Here is a 22,841-nt window from a genome sequence, read left to right on the forward strand (position 1 = left end):
CATGTGCTTTTTTAGTTTTGGCTAGTTAACTTTTGTTACTTACTTTTACATAGTTACTTTTTACATAGTTACTTTTCGATGTACCAAAAGTAACTGTTTATTCTGACTGAAGCTGAGAACTCTTGTCAATGTTCAATGGAAAATAGAAGCTTTATATTGAAAAGAAAGCAAGCTCTGAATTACAACAGCACAGAAAGGAGGAAACAATTAAATACTCATCAGTTTTGCTAGAAGGTGGGGATGGTGCATAATCACTCTGAAGATGATGGGAATCTTCTGTTGTTTGCAGTTGTGAAGGAAGTCACGGTAGAAACTTTTAAAAATGTTGTAGTACATAGCTTCAGTTGATGTAGTCTAGAAAGAACTTTTAATTTAATAGAATAATATTTTTTTATTTCAAGAAACAACTTTCTTCATTGTTTTTGTCCTTTGCCCATTGATATCTCTCTTGCTATTTGTTGGGCATGTGCTTGTTTGTTTGCTTTTTAATATCATGTTGATTGTTTATCTCTTCCTCCCCCTCCTCTTTGCAGTGGTAATAGCTATCAAGTCTTAGGGCTACAGTGGTGTGTTTTCCCAGGATCTCTCTTGACAGTTTCTTACCAAAGTTTTTAGAAAAAAATCTCAGTCTCTTATTTCTGAAAAATTTGCTATTTCTGAAGCACCTAACTTTAAATTCTTTTCCTCCCCCAGCAATTGATAGTTCCTCTACTACAAGCAGTGCCTCTCCTGTTCTGAACAATTATGATGCCCTGGAAGGAGGTGGCTATCCAGGTAAGCAGTTTATCGCATGTTAATTCTGAATTTTTTGTTTAAAGACTTAAATGTTTACTGTTTATGATTTTTTTTTTTCCTATTTCTGGTGGTGTTTATTGTTAATACATAGGTGAAAGGAAATGCCTATGAAAGGAGTGGGGGCAATCATCAGAGAGAACATACCTCGCTTTTTTAATCACTTTTCACAGTTTTAACACTGAAGTTGGAGTAACCATCTAATAAAACTTCCCTTTATCATAAGTCATAGTTTCCGTTGTAATATTGAGGGTAGTGCTGAAAGTATGCTCTGTGTGAAAGCAGACATCTTTCTGTAGGTTATACTGTATGCCTGATTGTGTTGACATTAGTAGCTGATAATAATTGACACGCCAATGAAGTTTTGAGAGACCAACGATACTAGCTTGCAGAGACGCTTGGATCAGGTTATTTTCTTCTATTTTTCTTCATTTAAAGAAAATAGCTGCTATTTTGCTTATTTTTATCTCTCAAAATATCAGGAATGTCAGGTTTGTTCTAAACCTACTAACGGACTACGTCAGTCTTGAAATCTGTAGAGCTGTCATATTGAGAGCAGGTGGAAAAGATGCTGTTCAATGTAGGTATGTTAGCCAATATTTTAAATTATAATTGGTTTAATTTGGGGGGCCTCTCCCTCTGCCTCTTTTGCATTGCTCTGGCCTCTGAGAATGTCACAGTAGTTTGCTTAGTTTGGTGGGTTCTTGTGTAAAGTGAAATCTCTGTCAAGTAAAAAGCTGGTACTGCTATCCACATAGGGTCTAGCTCATGCAGTAAGAGAAGCAGAGGCATGGCTGCGGGATTACGAATTCTAATTTCTCAGCTAATAACTAACCGTTTTGGTTCTGCTGAAGGCATATTCTGAAAATAACTTGTTCCTTCTGTTTTCCTTAAAGAGTAACAGGATCAACTTTAAATTTCTTTGATCTGTTGATTTTTTTATTTTTTTTTTTTTTCCTCCCCCTCCTGGAGTGCTCATGCCAAACATAGTTTCTTGAGTGGTCAGTTTCTTCGCCTGCTACTTTTCCCGGTAGATTTTACCAAGCTTAAATTATTGTGAAACTTAGATCACATTTGTAGACATTTCTAAAGAGTAGTTTCTTCTCTTTACAACTCTTAAGTTTTCTATGAATTTAAGTCTATTTGTTACTTACAATTTGGCCTTTAAAACTAGTGGGACTAAAGTGTGCTGCAGCTGTGCTGCAGTGATAGACGGGAGGGACTTGCATTACTTCAAGAAAAGCTCTGAGTCTACATTTAGAGAATAGTTCTGTCACCTTAGCCTTACATTTTAACAGTATTCATAAGTGGTAGAGGAGAGACTAATCATGAATGGTCTCTTGTGGTTTATATGAAGTGCAAATCTTGGAATAAAATGTGGTTCTAAGGGGGTTTTATTTCTTTTTTTTTTTTATACAGTTGAAATACTTTTTTTTTTAAGTTGCCTTTTTTTTTTAAATAGCATTTTGTTAGTAGTTACACAAGTCTATGGTCATCTTCCCATGTATATCCCCCCTTTGTCAGCATAATTGCAGTAATCTTCCCTGCTAATTTATTTGGTCAGTGCAGATAAACAACCTGATGGATAATGCAAAAACTTATAAATGGAAGTGTTGTTTGTTAAATGTTTAGGAGTTTACATTTAAAGTAAGAAAGAAATAGTAAGTATATTCAATACCTGTGGGATTTCTTTTGTCCTTCCAGAGACACGTTCTGCAACCAGCAGCCCAGTTCCTGCTCCATCAGTCCCCCAAGCATCAAAAGCTTCTAAGCCCTTTGGTTATGGATATCCAACACTGCAGCCTGGCTACCAAAATGCAGCGCCACCTACTCCTGTGCAGCTGAGTAATCCAGGACACCATCCTGGGTTTCAGCACTATCCACAGGTTTGTATTTTTAATTTAAAAGTTACTTCACAAAGTAACTTAATGGGAAAAAGTCTTTTCTGCATGATGTATTTCTTTTTTTACGCTTTCATATTTTATTTTTATAATTTGAGACAATAAATGTTAAGTACAATATTGATGTCATAGCTCTGGATCTTAACTTCTTATTAGAAGGCTTTTGAATTAAAATGTTAAGTGTATCTCCAAATAGTTAGGTTTAACAAGTTTGCTTCACCAGGTATTACTAGCATCCACAGTTTTAAGGTTTGGTGCTTCAAAGAGCTGTACTTTATTGATAGGAAACCATGAAGAAGCATAACGAAGTACTTGATCAGCAAATATACATTTGATCAGAGCACTACTATGGGCTATGATCTCAAGGATTAAATCGCCTTATAAGCAAGGCATGGCACAGGGTTCAGATGAAGGAGCTCTGTAGAGCCTGTGCTGGGTGTGTGGTGGACCAGGCTGCCTGCATCTGCTTTATTTGCATGGTAAAGAGAGCACCAAACACCCAAGAAGTTGTGTACAATCACCTGGCTCCCATTGCGCGTGTAACTCACCCAAGAGCAGTGAAATCTGAAGAAGATGCAGGCGCTGAGGCAAAACACAAATGCTGAAGCATTGCAGAGAACTGTACGTGTGAAGTGGTGTAGAAAACGAAACGTACTGATTTACAAATCCCACTCTCTGAAGTAAGGCCTAGCTGGCAAATGTATCAAAGCTGCTGTTGTAGGTGATCAGAATTCCTTACTGATCTGAGTGTAGTACCATAAGTTAGCATATAATATCCAGGAATTCTTTCACTGTTATGGAGGTAATGTAAAATGTGACCTGGAGGAAATGTTTAAATTTTTTTAAAATTTTTTTTAAGTTGAAAGACTTAGCTTCATCTTCACTATAATGTGAGATGGAGTTAGGCTCTTTTCAGGAGTACACAGTAAAAGAACAAAAACCAACAACTGCAAGTTGCAGCAAGCGAAATTCTGATTGGACATACAAGGAGAAAATTCTTCAGAATGAGAGTGGGGAAGCACTAGAACAGATTGTGCTGTGAAATCTTCAATCCTTAGATATTTTCAAAACTCAGCTGGACAAGGCTATGAGCAACCTGATCTAACTTTGAAGTTAGCCTTGCTTGAGCAGGGGGTTGGACTACCAGACCTCAAAGGTGCCTTCCAACCTAACCTTTTCTCCGCTTCTGTGGTGTTCAGTTTTGTTTTAATTTAAAAATAAATATATAAAAACAGCTTCTGTAACTTGGAAAAGTTACATTGTAACATCGGGGGGGAGGCAATTGTCAGCCTTTCTAGTAACTTTTTTCTTATGCCTGGAAAGCTTGAAGGGTTATGTGTGACTTCCAATGTTGGTTTGTATCATGAATTTGAATTTTGTCCAATGATACATATTTAGAAGGTATGTCACATTTGTCTTAGCATTTTTAAATTTCCACGATACAACTCTTTTCTTGTTTGTTTGGGTTTGTTGCTAACTACTGCTGTATCTTTTTTTAATACATGTCTGGAAGAATTGTGATTACAAGAAGATTTAAGGTTGTTAGTTTAAACGTGATTGTGTGTTTACCCATTTGCAATGCTCTTACTTTTTTCAGCAATATCCAGGTGTGAACCAGCTGTCCTCTTCCTTAGGAGGGTTAAGTCTACAGCATTCTCAGCAGCCAGAAAGCTTGAGACCAGTAAACCTTACACAAGATAGAAACATTTTGCCTGTTTCTTCAGTTCCAGCACCTGTGCCTAACTTGAATTCTGATCTTAGGAAATTAAACTGCAGTCCAGAGTAAGTGTACTATGTCTAGAACAGCATCTTACATTTTTCAGTGACTAATAATTATTTAAAGTGTCAAAAAATGTCTAAACTGACTCCTGACTTTAAATCTTTGTGATGAGCTAATATAACCCCTTTCACTTGAAAATAAGTTTATCCTCTGCATCCTTACACAAATGTTGAAACTGTCCTGCCATCAGAATACATTATATGCAGTGTGAGTGCAGCTCACTTAAGCAGGTTTCTTAATGTTTTAATCTTTGCCTTGCTTTATCCATCTAAAAAAACCCCAAACTATTAATAAACACCTTAATGTTATGCAGTACATCTCATAGAATGTTTTTGTAATATTGCATAGGATTTTTTTCCAGAAAATTATGATGATCATGCTTAAATATAGTGAACAAACTGTGCGTATATTTTACTGTGGTAATCCTGCAATCATGATGTATCCTTTCACCTCTAATTAACATTAAGTAGTATTATCTACTATCCCAAGTCAAGTGCAGCTAAGTACAATGGAAATTGCTCTCCTCCAAAGATCTTAATTCTAATTCCAAAAGAAATTTTATTCATTGCCCCAGGTTAACTCAGCTTACTGCCCTAGTGACAATGCATAGTCCCACCAGAAAACAGAAATCAGAAAAATGGGGGTCTTGAAACATTCTTAGGTCAGCACTATTCGTGCATTGGGGTTTTTTAGTGCCCTTATTTAGCTTTAAGTCAATCCTCCACTTTATGTACACAGTAGAAAAGATTTTTGACTCTCAGTATTTGAGATCCTTTTCTACTGTTTTCTTATATAAATATTACTTTCTGAGAACTAGTAAATACTGTATCCCTTCTTTAGTTCCTTCACCCAAAAAATCTATTTAATGAATAAAAAATACATCATTTTACATCAAGCGTTGTACCTAAAGCAGTTTTATCTCTATTGCAAGTTCGTTTTGGTATACTTGCATTGCTGAACTACTAAATTAGGGAGTGGGGGAGTATTTTTTGTTGTTGTTTCTTTAGGAGGCTTTTTCAATCTCTTTGCATTAATTTTGTTATTAAATCAGCTTTGTAAAACGTGGGATTTCACAAATTTCAAAATTCTTTAAAATCAGGTGTTAACACAATGGTTTTAATGTTATGTTGAAAACGAAATTTTAAAGGAAGTTTTTATTTCCTTTCAGCTCATTTCGATGTACATTGACAAATATTCCACAGACACAGGCTTTGTTAAACAAAGCTAAGCTTCCTTTGGGTTTGTTGCTACATCCCTTCAGAGACCTAACGGTAAAGTAGCTAAATTTTTTTTTAGTACATGTATTTAATATATGCATTTGTCCTATTTTTGTTCAAACAATAAAATATAAGGAACTATTAAGTCCTAAATTTAACAGAAGTAGCAAAAACTTGTTTGGGACTTATAGAGGAGGAAGGGAAAAAAGCCTTGAAATTGCTACTTCATTGAAATTCATAAGGGAGGAGCTTTGGACAAGTCCTTTAAAATTTTTTCCTTGTTGTTGGAAATCTTTGCCTGTGGTTCTCTGAAGCTCTGAATTACTACTCTGTGTGTTGGCTCAGAACTGTCAGATATCTCTTGAAAAGGTGTTTACAGTGCCCTCTTGAAAAGAGGTGCTCATGTTGAATGTATTACTGGCATGATAAATGCTGTCAAGAGAAGGTAAACACAGTGTAAGATTGAAGCTGTGTTCATAACTGTTAAGTAGCTCCTCTCCATCTAATTTATTTGTATTTATGTAATAAAGTGAATAACTGGTATGACATTTTTTCATGTAATGTATGTTCTTTGTGTAAGATTTGCTATCATGTTTAGTCACCTAAAGTTGTCCTGTCTTTCATAATTCCTCTTACCATAGTAGCTGTGTTATTGTAATTATGTAATTTAAAGTAATTTCATTAAAAATCTTCTTACATCTTTGATTTGTGAGATTGGATTAAGATAATAATTAAGACAATCAATTTCTTCTGATTTTAAAGGGGAGGATATTTTTAATAGGTATCATTATTACTCTGTATGAAAATGAGCTAAAAAGATGAAAGATGATAGAATATCTAGTCATATGAAGCTTTTATACACTGTACTGCATAGTAATATTTTCCATAAAATGTATTACGTACCTTTGTTACAGCTATCCATTGTTTCTTTTTAGCAATTACCAGTAATAACATCAAGCACAATAGTGAGGTGCAGATCCTGCAGGACATATATCAACCCTTTTGTTTCTTTCATTGATCAAAGGAGGTGGAAATGCAATCTGTGCTATAGAGTTAACGATGGTAAGTTTTTGTAGCAGGAGATGCTTGCATTTATAGAATCTCTTTCAAGTATTTGCATCGTATCTGTCCATGGGATACTTTAGATTAAAATGACAGGGTTCTTAAGAGGTTTTTTAAAATCTCTGGATCATAAGTCAGATGCGCTGTGCATTTTCTGAAGCAAAAGGTTGTTTTGCAATTTTCTGGGAGACTAAGAAAATGTAATCATATTATCCGGATTACTTGTATAATGAAATCAATTTACACCATTGACTGGTGTTGCCATATGCAAATGGAAACATGATGACAGCTAATACTGTCTGCAATCCAGTCCAGAGGTTATGAGAAACAATACAGATTGAAGCTTGTTGTTGTGAAATGCTCTATTTGCATTGGTGTTTTAAAGTTGGGGAAATATTGGTATTTAAAATAAGTGTTCTATTGTTTCAGTTATTTAACTTTGATGTTGCTTGGGATACTTGAAATGTTCCTTTGTTTTACGTATCTCTAATGTGAATTTTTTTCTGTTGTTAGTGATAATTGAAATATGTCTGCATTAGTTTGCTTGTGGCTGCCATAATGGTTTTTATTTGCTGACAAATATATAAACCTTTTTTTGTGGAAAAAATAATTTTTTTTTTATAGTTCCTGAAGAATTTATGTATAATCCTCTGACGCGATCTTATGGAGAGCCTCACAAACGGCCAGAGGTCCAAAATTCTACAGTAGAATTCATTGCTTCGTCGGACTATATGGTAAAAAAAAGTTTTCATGGGAACTTCAACAACAATTACATGTTAATATAAATGCATTGAAATGAATGTTGCGTATTGCTCCAATGGTGTGTATTAGTTTTCCTGTGAAGGTCCTTTTAACACCATAAAATAGTTAAAATTCATATTTATTTTGAATTTTGGCAAATGGAGATTTTCAGAGGCTTGTCAATTAAAGGGAATTGTAATGTGTGTAATTGTCCAATGTAGTTTAATGTGGCATAGTCTGGTTTGAGTCTGATGCAATGTGGTTTCTGGGTTTCTCCCTCATTTTGAAGAGGTTTTGAAAGACCAGTAATGGAATAACTGGAATTAAGTTGGGTTCAAATTTTTAGTTAGTAATTGTGACAGAAACAATTCTAACTAGGAGTCAACCCACAATTGCTGTGATAGTAGTCTTGTCTCCAAGAAAGATAAACAAGGCCTGGGAAAAGGCCCTGTTCATAATGACGTTATTAACAACAGATGACATTATTAACAACAGCAAAAATAAATTGTTCTCTTGTCTTTGAATTGAAACACTGTGGCCAAGACATTTGGCAGTTGATAAATACAGCTTGTTATTATGGTTGGGAAAAGAATGTAGGTAGAATATTTTAACCCCATTTAATGGATTGCATTGTCCACATCCTGAAAGAACAGTGGTGTTTTGAAGAGTGAATTCCATATCTGGCATCAGTGTGTCGTGTTTGAGTTGACTGTTGGAAGGAGAGACTAAAATATCCAATTTCTTTTCTGAAGCCTAACATTGTATGCTTATTACAAATGGGAATTATTAACCACTGGGAATTGTGGTTGAGTCTATCCACACGACTCTTAGTTAGTAAATCTGTTTTATTGCATAATGTATACCTTGCATTTTTGCAAGTATTCCCTTTTCCCACTTCCCTTTCTAATGACTAATCATTTTAACATTTCTTTAAATACGATTTTTGAACATTTTTTTTATTTTTATTTTTTTACTTTGTAGCTTCGTCCTCCTCAGCCTGCGGTATATTTATTTGTTTTAGATGTGTCTCATAATGCAGTGGAGGCTGGATATTTGACAATAGTCTGCCAGTCATTGCTGGAAAACCTAGACAAGTAAGAATATAAATAACCTTTTCAAATTAGCTAATGTATTACTATGAACATTACTAACCTGCAGTTTTGCAGAAAACTTGCATATAGTGTTTAAACATTCTGTCCCTAAAGGACAGAAGTTCTGTTGCCTGAGATTCTGAAATGCAACTTAAATGTCTAAAAAAGCAAAACAAACAACAAAAAAAAACCAAACCACCAACCAAGCGAAAAAAAACAACCCCCCAAAAAAACCCAGCTGTTGAAGCAATTTACATGATGAGAGCTATCTTCCCTGCATGTGATTAAAGGTGGATCTGCAAATAATTTATTTATCTGCAAAGAATATTTAGCTGTAACTTCTAACAACATGTTGATTGTACAAACTTCTATAAAGTGTGCTTTTCCCTCCTGCCAAGACCAACAAAAATAACTAAATTACAGAGATTAAATTGGCTGGTTCTTGTGCTGAAACAGCTGAGGTGCTGCATATGAGAATGTTGTAACCACTAGTGTGAGACTCCCTAGGTGAATTGTGTTGTCAGTTTGGTTTTTTTAAATCACAGTTACCTAGATCTACCTATGCTGCTTTCTGTCTGTTCTCATTTTTGCACTGGAACAGTATGTATGGGATTGGTGATGGTGCTTTTTGAGGGAGGGTTGATAAACTTCACTATGTTCACGTCTTTTGAAAGCTAATTTGCATCTTGTGGAGGCCTCACTCTGAAAATTGTTTACTACAGGTCTTTCTTAGGAAATTTGATTTTAATTTCTGATAAAGACACCAACATGTACAATAAAATTTTTCACTTACATTTATTGGTTTAGTCTTTCTTTGTTCAGATCTTTACAGGTATTTTGTCAACAGATTCTCAGAAACATGCTAAATATTTTAGGAAAATTCATAAAATCCCATGCAAAGACTGTAGGAAAATCAGTACGTACAGTTAATTTACATACCTAGATGGTAAAAACAGTATTTGCCTCTATTGCTTTTGTTCACCGTCATGGTTTTCAGCAGTTGCTGATGTTTTATATTTGATTTGAGAAATCCTGTTTAGCTTTTCTTTTTGTATTTTTAATGGCATACATAGGAATGTGATCCACATGAGAAATAAGTATGTTGCATTGTAGAGACATTGGATTTTGGTTTAGAGCTGTAAGTACTCTGTAACTACATTAGTAAATGGGTTTTTTGAATCATGAAAGAGCAGAATGCACTATTTTCTATTGAAGAACTGAGAAGACTACCTTCTTTCATGTGTCAGTGTAATGTTTAAATGAACCTACTAAGTTCTCTCTTGGAACAAAACATCAATATATTAGTGAGTGCTTATCTGTAACGCTTAGTCTTGTAAACTGTATCATTATCCCAGCTTTTCAGAAAAAGCTGAAGAAATATTACTTGTATTCATGTTTCAGATCTCCTTTCTTCTGTTCTCCCTTCACCCCTGTATACATGAGCTGAGTTTCTGCTGACATCAGCAGGAGCTGTGTGTATATATGTGTCTTGAGAGAGAAATTTAGGACTTAATAGTTTATTTTTTAATGCTTCAGGCTGCCTGGAGACTCAAGAACAAGAATAGGGTTCATAACGTTTGACAGCACTGTTCAGTTTTACAACTTGCAAGAAGGTTTATCGCAGCCTCAGATGCTGATTGTCTCAGATATTGATGGTAAGTAAAAAGAAAATGGAAACTAAATTTTTGAGAAGCTACTTTTTTTCCCAGAAGAAAGATTAGACTCTCTCAGATATTCTGGTATTAGGTCAATTTTATTGAATGTACAGGGAATATATTTTTTTAAAAATAATCTTACACTAACTACAGAGTAGGTGGTGTTTAAAAAGTTAAATTCAAATGTCAATTTTGCTTTTAATAAAACAAGCTTTGTATAGACTGTAGTATTCTCTCTAATATATGTATCAGAAAAGTAGACTGTATTTCATGGTACGTATAGCAGTGGGCAATGAAATGTTTTGTTCTATTTTGATGTTATTTTCTTCTTGAATAAGATGGTTTTTTTTCCATTTCTCCCTACAGATGTTTTCCTACCTACACCAGATAGTTTACTTGTAAATCTCCATGAAAGCAAAGAGGTATGATTGCTCAAAATAGATCATTAAATGTAAAGAGTTAAATATTCAAAATAGAGGTTCCTATTAAACTTTGAATTCAAGCCTGTCTTCATAATACATAATTCCAATGCTACTTTTTAATTATAGAAGTATTACATGTTGTTTGTTTGATGCATCATAGTTTTTTAAATGATTACTTTATTTTCCTTAGTGTGTTGAAACTAAGCTGAAATATTTGATACTGATTGTTCCACTGCAGTTAAGGCAATACAGCTTTCTAGAAATAGCAGAAAACCTCAAGCTTGCAAAATCTCATGAGCACCTTTCAATCTGTTCTGCAGCTGATAAAAGATCTATTGAATGCATTACCAAATATGTTCACCAATACAAGAGAAACACACAGTGCTTTGGGCCCTGCTCTTCAGGCTGCGTTTAAACTGATGTCTCCAACGGGTGGTCGGATATCTGTGTTTCAAACTCAGTTACCATCTTTGGGAGCAGGGCTTTTGCATTCCAGAGAAGATCCCAATCAAAGGTCAAGCACAAAGGTACAAAAACTTCCTTTGCTATTCATCTCATGAGACTAGGGATTGGCCATGTCTTTCTGACTTGCATGGTTCTGCAGATCAACTCTTGGTTTTTGTTTATAACAATTCACTACATTTTAATTATTCAGTGTCTGTGTTTGTGTATTTAACATCACTAGTACATGTATATGTGGTATTACTTGTTTCAAAGTGCATGAGCTGTCTTTTGGGCCTTTGGTCCATAGCTTTTCTTGGCAAGCAAAAGAAGTTGCAAATATCTCTGACTCAGTTAATACCAACCTAGGTTTTGAACCAAAGCATGGATATATTAAATTGTAGACCTAAAACATGATTTCTTATTATTTTTATGGCCTTGTAGTTTACAGCATCCAGTAAGTGTTACATAGTTACATGTTTATTTGTATGAGAACGTAAACTTCCTTGACAGTAGGATCATAACTGCTTGTAAGTACAGACTGAAAGAATATGGAGCATAAGGAAAATAATTTCTGCAGGTGGAAATGCCTATAAATTATTGCTTAAAGGAAACTGCCTTATGATACTTTACTACTGAATAGTAAGTCTTTTGTTCCATGAAGCCTTAAGAGAGCACGATCGTTGTCTTAACTCTTTCCTGTATAATTTATTCACCAAAGGTGGTCCAGCATCTTGGTCCAGCAACGGATTTTTATAAGAAGTTGGCACTGGACTGCTCAGGCCAACAGACTGCTGTGGATTTATTTCTCTTAAGTTCACAATATTCTGATCTAGCTTCTCTTGGTAAGGAGTACCTAATGTATGCATTCACTCTTTCCACACTGTTATCTGTCTTCGGAAGCACAGGCTACTTCAGGAATTCTTAAATCATGTAAATCTTTTTGCACTTTTGTAAATGCAGCTAATGCTGCAAGGGAATTGACTTGGAAGTTGATAGCAGTAAAGAACAAGAGTGTTGGATTGGTGGTATCAGACAACTTATTATGGGATTTCACAGTTTTAAATGAGAAGGTACTCTCCTGCTCAAAACCAGGAAACAGCTGGATAGCAAGGAATTAATAAAGCTTAATCATAGGGGTAGAACAGAATTCTCATATTTCAGTATTAAACCAAGATTTGTCTCTGCGCACACACTTAATTTTGCCTCTACACCATTAAATATTTCTGCATGCACTCCTCTTAGTTGCCAAAGGTAGCATGCTTATGGAAGTAAGCATATAATTAGATAATTGTGTATTGGGGTGACTGTCTTCAGTGGCCTGAGTCTGGGCCAGTTCTTGTTATCTTACAGATGTGGGTCATATCAAGAAAAAGATGAACATAGATGGGACTTGCAGAAGGTTGGACACAATTTTTGTGTCCTGACTTCATGTTATGGTTTTACCTCTTAATAATATCTTTTCCTCCTTCACAGCTTGCATGTCCAAGTATTCTGCTGGATGCATCTATTACTATCCATCTTTCCATCATAGCCATAATCCTGCTCAGGCCGAAAAGCTGCAAAAAGACCTTAAGAGATACCTTACAAGAAAGATTGGATTTGAAGCAGTTATGCGCATAAGATGTACAAAAGGTATGTTTTAAATACTGATTCCTATGGAAAAGTTGGTGTAAGCATGTTAACTGTCATCTGGAACGTGCTTAGTCTTTAGCAACATTAGATTTCAGGTTATTTCTCTTTCACTGAAGAGTAAGATAGTTGCCTTCTTTATGTAAGTTACGTTAGTTTTTGCCATTTGGTGTTTTGTTTTGTTTTTTCCTTAAGATGGCATCGTATTGCTTCAACTAAGTTGACATGTGTAAGGGCATCATTCAGTTTGGAGTGTTCAGAATTGAACGTAAACTCTACAGGACTGTGCTGAAATGTCTAATGATTCTGCGTGATAGTTAGAATAAGTATTTTTACTGTTTTCTTAAACATAGCTTGAGGGCTGTGGGTTTTTCATGCTGTTTTAACCTCATTCTGAATTATTTAATCCTCTTCTAGGTCTTTCAATACACACTTTTCATGGGAACTTTTTTGTACGATCTACTGATTTATTGTCCCTTGCCAATGTCAATCCTGATGCTGGATTTGCAGTGCAAATGTCCATCGAGGAAAGTCTGACTGACACATCTTTGGTTTGTTTTCAAACAGCTCTTTTGTATACTTCCAGCAAAGGTAAACAAACTCAAATGAATTGGCCACTGGGCTTTTTGTTTCTTTTTCTAACATAACATTTGTATAGTGAGTTCCACAGCCTTTCCTTGTTCTCTATACCCTAAGAGAATCTTGTCAAAGTTAGTGAGCCTATTTGGCCATAGTGTAAATCTCTCTAAACTCTATTTTGATGGGAAAATGTAATTTATCTCCATCTTACATAGAGTTAATTCAGCAAAATTCCTTTACTTAAAAGGCATAGCACTGTTACAAGCAATACCATGTTTGGCGCACACTTTGTCCAAAATCACAGATCCGTGATGGATTGGAGCAAGTTGCTAGTACATTGGGTGGGCATAAAGAATAGCAGCTACTTACTATTGTGGAAGATGCCACAAAGTTTTGGGATGGAAATCACTGTACTTCATTCGTAGGATCAAGACACTTATTATGGATGTTATAAGCTAGTTTGGGTTATGAACTTGTGCTGATTCGTAAGTTGAATACTTTAGAGCATTGCAGAATTTGAACAGGTTAAGAGACAGGAATGGGAGACAGTATTACAGCAATTTCCTGAGTGGTGTGTTTTTACAAAATGTGTGCATCGTAGATAAGAGGAGATATACTGTAATGACTGAATTTGTATACCTCTACCAGGAAATATTGCATAATGATTTCTTCTTATTTTTATTAGGTGAACGTCGAATTCGAGTGCACACACTTTGCTTGCCTGTAGTAAGTTCACTGGCTGATGTATATGCAGGAGCGGATGTACAAGCAGTTGTATGCCTCTTAGCAAACATGGGTAAGTACAGACCAGGAAGATTCAAATATTGTTTTGTATGTTCTTAATTTTGCCAGCCGTTTAAGTGCAGTAGTGAATGAAGCCTGGGTATTGTAGAAAAAGGTTGGAGCGGAGCACACCGAAGTCTGAGAATACAAAAGATGACAAAATCAAAGTTATACCAAAACTATTAACTGAAATATTCCTGAGTCTGAATGCTTAGTTGACTTTAATCTTTTATAAGGAGCCTTCTTACATTGTTCTCTAGAGTTTATTAAAGGGCAAAGAATCATAACACACTTTTGATCAAAACTGTCATTTTTATATCGTCATCATCATGGTTGTTATTGCAAACTTTAGCATTCTAGGATTACTTGAGAAACAGAGTAACTCAGTTTAGTGAGTTGCTGGAGACTGAAAGGGAACTTCTGACAACAGTATATCCAAGATATGCATTAGTTTTCTATGCTTCTATCCTGTCATTGCTGATTTGAGGATTCTTACTTACCCCTACTTGTGGCTCATAAGTAGCTGCTTCATAGACTGATCTCTGCCATTGAACGTGTACGGTTGTGTGCAGCATTTTAGTATATGCTATTAGGATCTTATAGTATATGCTATATTCTATTAATGGTCAAATAAATTAGAAGAAATAAATAGTATTTCTGTATCTCGTCTTAAATGTGCATTCAGTCCAGCAGGTGGCTTCCTCCAACCAGGGGATTTGCAGCCCTTTCTCAGCAGAGAAAGATGAAGCTTCATTTACACTAATCATAATTATGCCACTGAAATAATGGAAGAAATGTCTTGTGGGGGAAAAAAAAAACAAACCAAAAATAATTGCTGCAAATCTTATCTTGGAGGTAGGACAGCAGAGTTTCAACAATAGTTAAGTTATTTGTATAAGGTTTAAAACAGGATTTATATTTAGTCTCGAGTATATACCACAGCTTTAAACAATTTTTTAAATTCTCCAAGAGTAGGAACTAGGGAGCAGAGACCAGCCACACTATATTTTTTTTTTTAAGCATCATGAAAGTGAGTTGCTGTCTATTTATATAGACAACTGTCTTATTTATATGGGCAATTGTCTTATTTACTCCTAAAAAAAAGTTAGGACCACAGGTGTGGTTTGTTTTTTGTTTTGGGTTTTTTTTTTAATCTTAAAATATCACCCAAAAGCACAACTAATATTTTCAAAACTCAAGGGAATGAATGAGGCCAACTCTAGTAACTTCTTGTATCCTTCTAACCCAACAGCTGTGGATCGCTCGGTTTCATCTAGTCTTTCGGATGCAAGAGATGCCTTAGTTAATGCCGTGGTAGACTCCTTGGCAGCATACATGTCAACTGCCTCAAATCTGCAGCAGTCCATGCTGATAGCACCAAATTCCCTCAAGCTGTTTCCGCTGTATATTTTGGCCCTTCTCAAACAGGTACGTATAATCTAGTGGATTAATGTTTGATATTTAATTCATTGTTCCATTTGAGGAATTCTTCAGCTCTAGGTCAAGCAATGTCTGCACTTTTCTAAAATTATGAAAATTGGGTTATCGTCTTTGAGCTTACAGGACTTTCACATAAAAGATGCCTGTGTTAGCTTATTTTAAATGATTAGTCCCTGAACAGTTTATTTGTTTACTTGATTTTGAATTTTTTATATTTTGTCTTATTTTGTTTTACAATGAAAATAAATCTATATATATATTCTAATAATTAGCATTTCTTGGATTTTGCAGCTAATTGGTGTTGCCCATAAAGATTGTTGGAAGCTGCTTATTAGTACTTCTTTAATTTTATTTTATGAAGAAAAAACAAGTCAAATATTTTTCAATGCATATATTTTGTACCCTAAAGTACCAAGAAGGAAAATTAGTTTCCATGGAGATACAATGAAATCTGTTACAGAAACTGAAGTGATATAGTTTAAAGTTCACATAGAAGTAGTTACTACTTTTTGATTTAATTTTTTTTTAGTATCTTTGTATTACCAAACGTCATACCTAAAAATAAAAAGAGAACTTACTGCAGGGTTTTGTTAGTAATACATCTCATAAGTTAAACATTTTCATGTCTGACAGTTCTTTGCTTTCTTATCATGAATAAACCTTTATGTAAGTTTGGTAAGAAATCCAATCATAATAACTTATTTTCTTTGGCTTAGTGATTACTTCAGTCTCTAATATATTGATTAGGACTTCTTTGGTACTTGCATAAGTAATGCAGTTAATGGTGGGGAAAAAACAGACCATTTATTATCAAGAGGATCTGTGTAAAAGACAGAAGTAAGAGTGGCTGAGAAAATAAGTTGTTTGGGTTTTTTTTTTTTTTATTATCTTTGTTACCAATAACAAAGAAGCCTGGGATATAGAGAAACCAAAACCAAAATGCTTGTGGCAACCAGGGAGGACTGATGTACGTAGCTTTGTTGTAGAAGTGAATATGAACTTTGATTATAGGAATATTCTCCATTGAATCAGAATATGGTGCTTACTCCATTGTGTTGCTTCTAACAGCGATCATTTACCGATTGCTTCTAAAGGAGATTGGAGAAGTCCAGTACAAAAGAGAGTTGCAAAATAAATTTTATCCTATGAGAGCCTAGTTTCTGCTATAAAACATGAAAGAATATTTCCCTTCCAAAGCTTTTCCTTAACATTTAATTCTTACTAATATAAAATCAGAGTTAATCTCATCTACAGAAATATCTTTTTTGAACTCTGTTAGACTCATGTCTTACCATGCTATCTTGCATCAGTGAGTTTCACAGGCCAGTAACATTTGTCAAGGATAAAAATGTGAAATGCTGGCCCAATCACATACAAATTTTACACAAAGTGAGGGGGGAATTTTTTTATTCTCCCTCATCAATAAGGAGGGAGAATGGATTAAGTCTTAAAAGGTATTGTGTTCAAGTTGTATTTGATTAAGATTCTAGTGTATCTCAATATGATATGTTTCTTTACAAAAGCTTTGCCATCTTTGCTTGACACTTACAAAAAATCTGAAATACACTGTTTAGATGTGACATCAAATACAGGATTTGAGTAACAACACTTTTCTCTTACAGAAAGCATTTAGAACAGGCACGAGTACACGCTTGGATGATCGCGTATATGCAATGTGCCAGATGAAGAGCCAGCCTCTTGTTCATTTGATGAAAATGATACATCCCAACTTGTACAGAATAGACAAGCTGATTGATGAGGTAATGTATGAAGCCTGTTTTATAACATTTTCTAGTTTTAATCGTCTGTTAAACCTGATGTTGTGCTGCAATAATTGAATTAAAGTTGTTATTGCAATGTAAGCAGAGCATTTTCCATAAGTTATTAAAAAATTAAGAAAAACATTTATTTTCAAGTTTTAAGTTGCAAGTACAGTAGTGTGTTATGAGCAGAACTGTGGTTTTACTTCACCTTGTTTCAGTAACCACAATAATTCCATGTTTTTCTGTTATACAAAGAAAGCAGAGAAGATTGTGTGCATTGGAAACATCTCCAGTGTGGTTTTGTGTTTTAGAACTGCCTGGCGGAAATGGATGAAGTAGATTTGGTGGAGGTTTCTAGGTTTTGTATCCTGAAACTAGACAAAGTTGCCTGCAATAACAAACTTCCAGTGGTTTCTCAGACTGATGCGGATGAAACAGAATGGTACTTCTGGGTAGTCACGATCAGACTGAGGAAGTACTTCATGTATGAAACCAGGTTTTATTAGTTTGCGTTTTACAGAGGTAGCCTAGGAAATGGATGCATTTTTTAATAGTAAGAAGTAAGACGGGATTTTATTTAAGGTCGAAGTTAGTTGTAATTGCAAAAATAAGGTTTTTTTAAGTAAGTTTTCATGAGTGCGTTAGTCACTAGTTTTGGAAAAGTGTATGTAGGAGTTTGGTTTTAAGTGTCGTACAAGATTATATGGTAACTTGAGTAGTTTCTCTGGCAGTTGGTATTGTTTAGCACAACCTGTGAGCTATTTTATAGTCTCAAAGTTTCTTTTAAGGTATTTCTTGTGTGTGCGAGTCTAAACTCAGTGTTCTTCAGTGGAATTGATTAGTTAGTCTTTTTATATTTCTCCCCGCCCGCACCCCCTGTATTTGAGAAGCCAACTTCTCCAGCTAAACTTGTTACATTTTTTTGTGGAACACTGAACGAGTAAATTCGGTGTGTGAGTGCTGTAAAGAACCAGCAGTGTCTCTGGGAGATCCAGTTTTATTAGCAAAGGATTTCAGATCAGTTATTTCTAGTAGAGTAATGCAGAAAACAGGGCTTATTTGACCTACTGAAATTAATTGACAAACCACATTTTAAATCATATAACAGAGTGCTAATCTGCTATTTAAGTACTACTTCGGTTTAAAGTATTTACGACAGAGGCTGTTCTTAAATTTCTTGTTTCTTTAGAAAATTCTATGATATATATATTGCAGAAATTTTTTAAAATTTTTTGCTGGTTTTCTTTTCTCTTAACACTTGATTCTTGAGAACATTGAGTAAAGCCTGGAACTTTCCCAAGTGGAATTCAGTAGCTTGATTTTCTTAATTATGAAAATTATGAAAAAAGCTTCTAGTCTATTGCATTATAATACGGAAATTTTAAAATAGTGATTTTTTTTTTCAAATAATCTTTTACCGTGTGGAGATGTGCTTAGTCTCTAGACTATTTTTCCCCCTACATTATTTGCAGAATGCTTCACAGATTCTTAATAAATATTCAGCCTATTTTTATATTGGAGGGGGAAGCAGCTCTCTGAAAATACTGGGGGTTCGGTGTTTTTTTAATGTTTTTGTTTGTTTTTATTGCTGGGGGAGGAAGAGGGGGTATTTTTTAATAATGTCATTGCTAACAGCCGGATTGTTTAATCAGATCAGTTATAGTGCCCTGTGGACAAACCCATGTATTGCTTCAGGAAGGATGTTAAATCAAGGAACTTTCTGTTACTTGAACGCAGTAAAATAGTGAACTCTTATAGGGAGTAGAATTTGATGTTTTTCTACTCTTGCAACATTTCTAGTGAAGTTGAATGCAATGAAAAAAATCTGTGGAGGTTTTTTGTAGAAAATTTAAGTGTAAACACTAGAATTCTTTTGAAAGTTTGGCATCTATAGCATGAGAAATGTTACATACACATCTTAAATGAACTTGCTTATTCTTTTTCTAGGTAATAAAGTAGCCTTTAGGTTAAATAACATTCTAGAATTGCTTGATGTGCATAATCATTTTAGACTTAACATGACATTTTGTTACATGAGAATCCTCAAAATTTTGCTAGAGATTAACAGTGTGTTTTCGTGTTTTATTTTACCTGGTTAAGATAAAAACCAGAATTTATTTATATTCTAGTGTTATTGAGTATTGTTTTTTGTTACAGAGTACAATACATGTAAATGACAGAGTTGTTCCTCAGCCACCTCTTCAGAAGTTGTCTGCAGAGAAGTTGACAAGAGAAGGAGCTTTTCTTATGGATTGTGGTTCAGTAAGTTACCAATTTCACATGTTCCTTTTGTTTTTTTTTAAAAAAAAGGCAGTATTTGCTGAATTATTACAAGCAGTCAACTCTCACAATAACAGTGTAGTGAATCAGCATTCCAGGTAACGTGGCAGTAATGTGCGTTCCAGTGAAAGGCTTTTATGTTTTTATCAGAGGAGTATCTTTGAGGTTGCATATTATGGCTTCAGAGGTTAATTTTTTTCATGCTGGACTGATCAGAATATACCAAGAGGTCATATCTTTTTTTTTTTTCCCTGGAAATAATGGATTTCCATTTTCCAAAATGTCTCTTAATGGTTATTAAATTGTATATACTACAGTCTCTCTAACAAAGCACTTCTCATTAATGCAGGAACCTTCTCAGTTACGCAGAAATATAAGTGGTTTTATGATTTGTGGCTTGTGTGATGTAAGAGTTGCAAGAGTGAGGGACTTGTGGGGAGTGAAAAAAAATCTGTAGATACAGTTAAAGATATTAGTAGAAATTATACTAAAACACATGTAATTGGATAAAGCATTATGCTACTTGAATAATGTGATAAAACAATTATGCTACTCTAATGGCAGTCTAGAAAGTGCTTGTATAAGTTCAGGGGCTGAGTGTGAATGTCAAACTAGCTTCTGTCTCCAGATGTCTGAAATAATTACTATAATGTGTTTTCATAATTGATGCTTTACTATGACTTGTTTAGCTTGGGAAGTCAATGTGCAGTAACTGACACAGTGGTGTGACTTTCTAAAATTTAGGTTTTTCATTTTAGGAGGTAACATGGGAAGTTAGTGCATTAATTGTTCCAGTATAGATGTGTCCTGCATTCTCATTCTTTCAGTATTTGCATTCTACCTTTTTTTTTTGACATTTAATTATCTTATTCCAAATGCTACCAATGTATTAATAAGTAAACGTACAAATAATGAATGTAGAGATGTATATATGAATTGCAACTGGAGCTTTCAAGTGATTCATTTGCATGAAAGATATTATTCTGGTGTTATTCCAATTACTTGTCTCTTTCTCTAAAATATATTCAAGGCCTTTACTAAAAGTGATTCTGACATCTTACAGATTTTTTACATTTGGATTGGAAAAAACTGTGATAACAACTTCATAAAAGATGTCCTTGGATACCCAAACTATGCATCGGTACCACAGAAAATGGTAGGCGTTTTAATGAGCTGTGCTGTATAGTGCTTAAATTTGGAATTTACATTTAATCTGTTTTTTTCTGCATTTTCAGTTTTTAATTATGTAACTATGAATCAGGGGGTTTTTTTATTGGGTTCTTTCTAACCTCTTGCCACCTTCATAGGAGACAGAAGTTGTCAAATGCTTTCAAGGAAAGAATGTAAACATGTAAATTTTGGCATTCATGGAATGCCAAAAAATTGTTCTGTGACATTACTGCTTTTATTATTTTTATGGAAATACATGTGAGCTCACAACAATAGGATGGGATTTCACAGAATGGATACAAAAATTATTATTCAGACGTGTTAATTGTTAAGATTAGAGTTGTTTTATTGATATCATAGTTTTCAGAAGGCTTGTGTTCTCTGAACCTGATGTAAGATACCAAGTCTATGGTATGATGTGATAGGCCTGTAAGTAAAGGTAAGAGTTAAGTTTTGCTCATCTTTCAAGCCTTGAGTCAATGTTAAAAAGAAACACTTTGAGCTATCAGAATATCAAAGACCCTTGGATGTGTGTTTTGGTGGAGGGGTCTTTATGCTATAACCTGTACCTATAGTCTTGTGTGTGAAAGACAGCAGCAATTAAAGAGAAGACCCCTCTTCTGTGGGTAGTGATTCCAAAATGTCAACAAGTGGCGGGTAAGGATGGACCCTTTTAAAACACTCTAGAAAAGTTCAGAATCGAATGGTTATATTTAGATAGTACCAAAAATGTGTTAGTCATGGTAGAAACACATAGGAAGATATTTCCTGCTTATAAAGCTTGCATAGTATGGAGGGGAAAAGTGACAAGTGGTAATTATAAGAATAGGTTAAGAGTGATGAGCTTTAAGAGTCCTATAAAATTGGACTGCTTGTTCAGAGTTTTGTATTTTGCTTGTATTAGCAATTTAAAACTGTCCCCTCTGATCAGCTAGTGATAGGTATTAGTTGACAGAATTTTCAGGAAGAACGTGGATAAAGGAAGGGTGATAATTTAAAAGCAAAGATAACTTTTGTTTATGTAAGGTTTTTTCTCTCATTTTCATTATAGTAAATGCTATATAACCATTGAAAAAATAAATTGTCTTCCATTCATTTATTATGAAGGTAGCAATGGAACCACTTTTAAATCTGTAATCAAGTCTTTTATGTCATATTAATTGTCTTAAAAGGTTATATTGGCCAAAGAGTTGGTATATTTAGCTTGGTGAATGGCTCAGGTTTTTTAATTCTATTTTTTTCAGCTCATTCCCCAACCAAATAGTCCAGTATAATCTTTGCATTGGAACTTGCCTACAATTCAGATTTCACTTCTTCATGTTTTGTTCATCTTTTCAGTGATGCAAAGTGCAACATGTAGGAACTTGATTGACAGGGGAAGATAAAGGCAAGAAAACTGTGAAAGCATTTTGAAAAGATGACTTTTTAAATGAGCTTGCTTTCTAAAATCTTTTTCACTTAAAAAGCAGTTTAAGTTATAGAGGTACTGCTTCCTACAGAACAGATATTACTGGATTTTTGTACTTTAAGCTGAAGAGAAAATGTGTATATGTAATCCATGGTTGGTAATTTCTTAATAGAAATTGTGGCTTGGGTCACGTTACAACTATCAGGATCTATTTTTTTAAAAAATAGTTTTGATAATAAAAGATTATGACTTCTTTCAATTACTTTCAACCAGACACAGCTTCCTGAGGTAGATGCACTTTCTTCAGAAAGGACACGATCTTTTATATCTTGGCTTAGAGACAGTAGACCTTTAAGTCCAGTTCTTCAAGTAATAAAGTAAGTATTTCTGTTAGATACTGAGTAATTACTGGCAACTTGTATTTACAATTTCCTATTAACACTGATGAAAAGTGGGAATATCTGACCTGGAAGAAACTGAGTAACATCCTCTTTCCAGTTGATATAGTGCTCTTATCTAAAACCCCTTAGCAGCAAAGGTCATCTTTGAATCTAGTGCAAATTCAGTTACTAATAGTTTTATTGGTATGAATTAGTTGCATATTTTTATATTGTTCATGTACTAAAGCAGTGGATGTCCTTATGATCAGTGGGCTTAACCAGGTTAATTTCTGGTATAGCTTTT

The 22,841-nt window shown here is 34.5% G+C and overlaps 1 protein-coding gene across 5 annotated transcripts in view; it reads left to right on the forward strand.

The window, feature by feature from the left end:
• The window catches only part of SEC24B (SEC24 homolog B, COPII component), a 52,260-nt gene that overhangs the window by 23,140 nt on the left and 6,279 nt on the right, over nucleotides 1–22,841 (forward strand). For all 5 annotated transcript variants that reach the window (XR_012775583.1, XM_075500714.1, XM_075500715.1 and 2 more), the window contains 19 exons: nucleotides 694–774; nucleotides 2,497–2,678; nucleotides 4,291–4,475; nucleotides 5,642–5,744; nucleotides 6,626–6,752; nucleotides 7,377–7,486; nucleotides 8,475–8,587; nucleotides 10,121–10,239; nucleotides 10,606–10,661; nucleotides 10,982–11,188; nucleotides 11,824–11,947; nucleotides 12,579–12,737; nucleotides 13,152–13,325; nucleotides 13,999–14,109; nucleotides 15,349–15,524; nucleotides 17,159–17,296; nucleotides 19,457–19,561; nucleotides 20,643–20,735; nucleotides 22,431–22,534. Coding sequence is in view for 4 of the 5 variants with exons in the window: in XM_075500714.1 (XP_075356829.1) it covers nucleotides 694–774; nucleotides 2,497–2,678; nucleotides 4,291–4,475; nucleotides 5,642–5,744; nucleotides 6,626–6,752; nucleotides 7,377–7,486; nucleotides 8,475–8,587; nucleotides 10,121–10,239; nucleotides 10,606–10,661; nucleotides 10,982–11,188; nucleotides 11,824–11,947; nucleotides 12,579–12,737; nucleotides 13,152–13,325; nucleotides 13,999–14,109; nucleotides 15,349–15,524; nucleotides 17,159–17,296; nucleotides 19,457–19,561; nucleotides 20,643–20,735; nucleotides 22,431–22,534 (2,467 nt within the window). In the remaining variant the exon portion in view is untranslated. The remainder of the gene's footprint in view (nucleotides 1–693; nucleotides 775–2,496; nucleotides 2,679–4,290; nucleotides 4,476–5,641; nucleotides 5,745–6,625; nucleotides 6,753–7,376; nucleotides 7,487–8,474; nucleotides 8,588–10,120; nucleotides 10,240–10,605; nucleotides 10,662–10,981; nucleotides 11,189–11,823; nucleotides 11,948–12,578; nucleotides 12,738–13,151; nucleotides 13,326–13,998; nucleotides 14,110–15,348; nucleotides 15,525–17,158; nucleotides 17,297–19,456; nucleotides 19,562–20,642; nucleotides 20,736–22,430; nucleotides 22,535–22,841) is intronic.

This window comes from Mycteria americana, chromosome 4 (genome assembly GCF_035582795.1).
Source record: "Mycteria americana isolate JAX WOST 10 ecotype Jacksonville Zoo and Gardens chromosome 4, USCA_MyAme_1.0, whole genome shotgun sequence".
NCBI classification, from domain to species: Eukaryota; Metazoa; Chordata; class Aves; order Ciconiiformes; family Ciconiidae; genus Mycteria; species Mycteria americana.